This window comes from Amphimedon queenslandica, unplaced genomic scaffold, assembly GCF_000090795.2.
Source record: "Amphimedon queenslandica unplaced genomic scaffold, v1.1 AMPQUscaffold_13310, whole genome shotgun sequence".
NCBI classification, from domain to species: Eukaryota; Metazoa; Porifera; class Demospongiae; order Haplosclerida; family Niphatidae; genus Amphimedon; species Amphimedon queenslandica.
Window position 1 is genome coordinate 96,680 of NW_003546454.1, and position 3,046 is coordinate 99,725.

General features: G+C 37.5%; 2 protein-coding genes across 2 annotated transcripts in view; one reads left to right on the forward strand and one right to left on the reverse strand.

Annotated features, from left to right (window-relative positions):
- Nucleotides 1-855, forward strand: part of LOC109583359 (uncharacterized) — a 10,959-nt gene extending 10,104 nt beyond the window's left edge. Inside the window, exons 8-11 of the mRNA XM_019998670.1 lie at nucleotides 1-78; nucleotides 120-252; nucleotides 299-397; nucleotides 631-855. Of these exons, the coding sequence (XP_019854229.1) occupies nucleotides 1-78; nucleotides 120-252; nucleotides 299-397; nucleotides 631-713 (393 nt within the window). The 3' untranslated portion in view covers nucleotides 714-855. The remainder of the gene's footprint in view (nucleotides 79-119; nucleotides 253-298; nucleotides 398-630) is intronic.
- The window catches only part of LOC100634361 (rho GTPase-activating protein 23-like), a 12,355-nt gene continuing 10,097 nt past the window's right edge, over nucleotides 789-3,046 (reverse strand). The window contains exons 13-17 of the mRNA XM_019998665.1: nucleotides 2,705-2,868; nucleotides 2,491-2,619; nucleotides 2,032-2,155; nucleotides 1,814-1,898; nucleotides 789-1,713 (exon numbers count right to left, since the gene is read on the reverse strand). Of these exons, the coding sequence (XP_019854224.1) occupies nucleotides 1,095-1,713; nucleotides 1,814-1,898; nucleotides 2,032-2,155; nucleotides 2,491-2,619; nucleotides 2,705-2,868 (1,121 nt within the window). The 3' untranslated portion in view covers nucleotides 789-1,094. The remainder of the gene's footprint in view (nucleotides 1,714-1,813; nucleotides 1,899-2,031; nucleotides 2,156-2,490; nucleotides 2,620-2,704; nucleotides 2,869-3,046) is intronic.

The following is a 3,046-nucleotide window of genomic DNA, read 5'->3' on the forward strand; positions in this document are numbered from 1 at the left end:
GTGCGGTACTCGTGTCGTGTAGTAGGATATAGGAGACAGTGTTCTGCTTATTACAGTTATACTGGTGTCCCTCATAAGGTAAGCTAGTCACTGTGTTTATTCCAATCAGTCTCATGCAGTTACGATTGACTCTTACTGAACAAAATGGAGTTGATATGCTCATGTCAGGATGTGTGAGGAAATTCCAAGGGAATGGAGACTATTCCCATATATATAATGGGAAACGTATCACTGGGCCACTACCAACTATTAGTAATTGAGAGTCTATTATTTATAAATTATATTCATTATTGATTAGGTACTCCAACTGAGAGTTCACATTCTGTTGCTAATAAAGTGACTGTGAGTCCTAAACCCACTAATGCGCCAGTTCCTGTTAAACCCACATACACTGCTTGTAAGTACACTATGGGTGAAAATGTTAGGGGGATTTATATTTTGTTATTTTTTGGTACTTGAGCAAAATTTAATCTATGCTGGGTTTAATTTTGCTGGTGTAGATATGTTGTGCATTAACTATTATGCTTTGTGGGATTAAAATTGTATAATAAGTAGCAAACTGCAAAATTAAATTGCAGCAAATATAGCCAATTATACAATAATCCATTGATTGGTTTGTCTTTATTTCAGTGAAGGCTTTGGCTTACAAGTACACTCGTTCTGAAAATGTCATTCTGAGGTCTGTTGGACTGTTCTACCTACGTAAGCCCTGATGAACCATCAGAAACAGAACTTGAAACTTTATTTTTAATGCTACTGCTGCTACAATTATTTTCATGCTGTTATTCTTTTAAATAATAAAACACAATAATTTTGTTAAAAACATTACACAAAATGACTGTATACAATAAAATTCAACAGTTTTGCTAGATGTGATTAATGAGAGAGAGAGAGAGAGGAACACTATAATGATGCATTTTAAATAAGTGCCAGTTAGTGGGTTGGTCACAAGAACACACACACAACATAAAATTTGAAATTATTATCACTGTCAGTCAATGTGTCGCAGTAAGTGTTATATTGGAGCTATAATAATAATGATCAACAAGACAACAACAAAAACAACAACAATAATAATAATAACAATGAGGTCTTCATAAAGCTGATTCAGGGACTGATCTACGAGGCCCTTTATTCCCCGGTATAGAACTATTGTTCCAGTTACCAGACGATGGACCAAATATCTCTGTCGTTGGTGGACGTGAATCGTTTATGGAGTACCGATGTCTCCGATGTACTTCAGAATAGCCCACAGGACGTCCCCCAGTTGGACGAGGAGCTGGATGAGATGAAAGCTTAGGTCTGGTCTGCTGGTGGTATTTGTGATGAGGAGATGAGGTAAGGACAGGGTGGCCTGTACTGTGTAGCCCTTGATGGCTGAATGGCTCATCGTCTAACAGACCCACAGAACTTAGCGGAGAGGGCAGCAAGGAGGCACCCTCCATAGCGTGATTATAACTTATTTTTCGATTGATCTTTGATTTAACGGCCTGCCTGTGTAGGTGAGGAGAGGAGTGAGATGGATGCTCTAGTGGTGAGGGTATGTCCTTGATTTGGTCGTCATTGTTTGAAGTTAGGATCAGTCTGCTCTTTGCTAGTCGTTTCTTGTGAGGTCTGTTGGTTCTGCTGTCCTGACTGAACCAGTACTCATCAACACTGAGACCAACACCACCAACACTACCATGATCCTGACTGCTGTACATACTACCAATCCTGTGAGAATAAAGAAAAGAGAGAGATAAAAACAAAGAGTATTATAAGTAACAAAGCTCTTCTCTCTCTGTTCATTGATCAGTGTCTCTCTCTCTCTTACCTGGTGTTTGATTCATCATAGCTCCTTCTTGGTATACGTGTTGCAGTGCTCTTATTCTTCTCAGTAAATGTAGTATCACTTAGTCCTATTATGAAATGCATTAAGTAATAGCAAGAGTAAAATATCTATTCTTGGTAATACCACACATTTTAATTTGAGCTACATTCACATGCACAGTTATGTCTATCTGCTGAATACACACTGACAGACTGACAGACCTCTCTTTAGTAGCATATTGTTCCTATTGTCTGCCTGAGACTGAGAATATACTCCATCTCCTCCTCGAGTGACTGATGGCCCATCAATGAAATCAGTTGGTATAGGAGTAAACAACTCATCAACCTTCAATATTAAAAATACAATAAATGAATAAAATGTTATGAACATACAATTAACAATAAGTCATCAAACTCTCCACACACCTTACATTAAAAGATTACTTATTAGACTAACAATCCTCATCAAGGTGTGGCCCAATGCCATGGACTATCACTAGTAGAGCAATTAGCAAAGGGTTTGGTTGTACAATGAGATTAAGTAAATAAGACACAACAAGGGCATACTCTTGAAAACAATAGCTCAACAATTAACATTCTCTCCCTTACCCTCCTGCCACACACCCAAAGTTCCAAACACTCTCCTCCCTTCCGATAATATGATGTATAAACATTCCCTACCTTTTTCATTAAGAAATCCACCACCGTGTAAGTATAATTCATATCAGCTACAAGTGTATTGTTCTCCTCACTGATTGCCTTCCTCACAATAGTAGGCCCAAACACTAAGCACAGATTACGCAAAGCCATCTACATGTATAATAGAAAGAACTCTATCATAATGTATTTAAATTATGATTCTCCCATTTCTTGTTTAGAAAAGTCCATTCCTTACTTTATTAACTGTGCTGTGAGCCTCTACCCTGTTGAGATGCCTGATCAGATAGCCAAGAGTATAATAGTGTAGCTCTGGTAGGTTCTTGATCAGCTCCTTCATTCTCTCTTCTCTTTGCTCTACATCAATGTCACGAGCAGCAGATATGAATGCACCATACTGACCTGTGTGAAAGAATAGATAATAAATAATGTAATAACATTAAGATTAGTGCATCAGAAAATGTAATGGAATGAAGAATTCTCTCCTAGCATTTTTTTTGCAAAATTTACCACAACATAAGTACATGTACATGTACATGCATTAGAAAAAATATTAAAATAAAAAAATCCCACCTGGCCA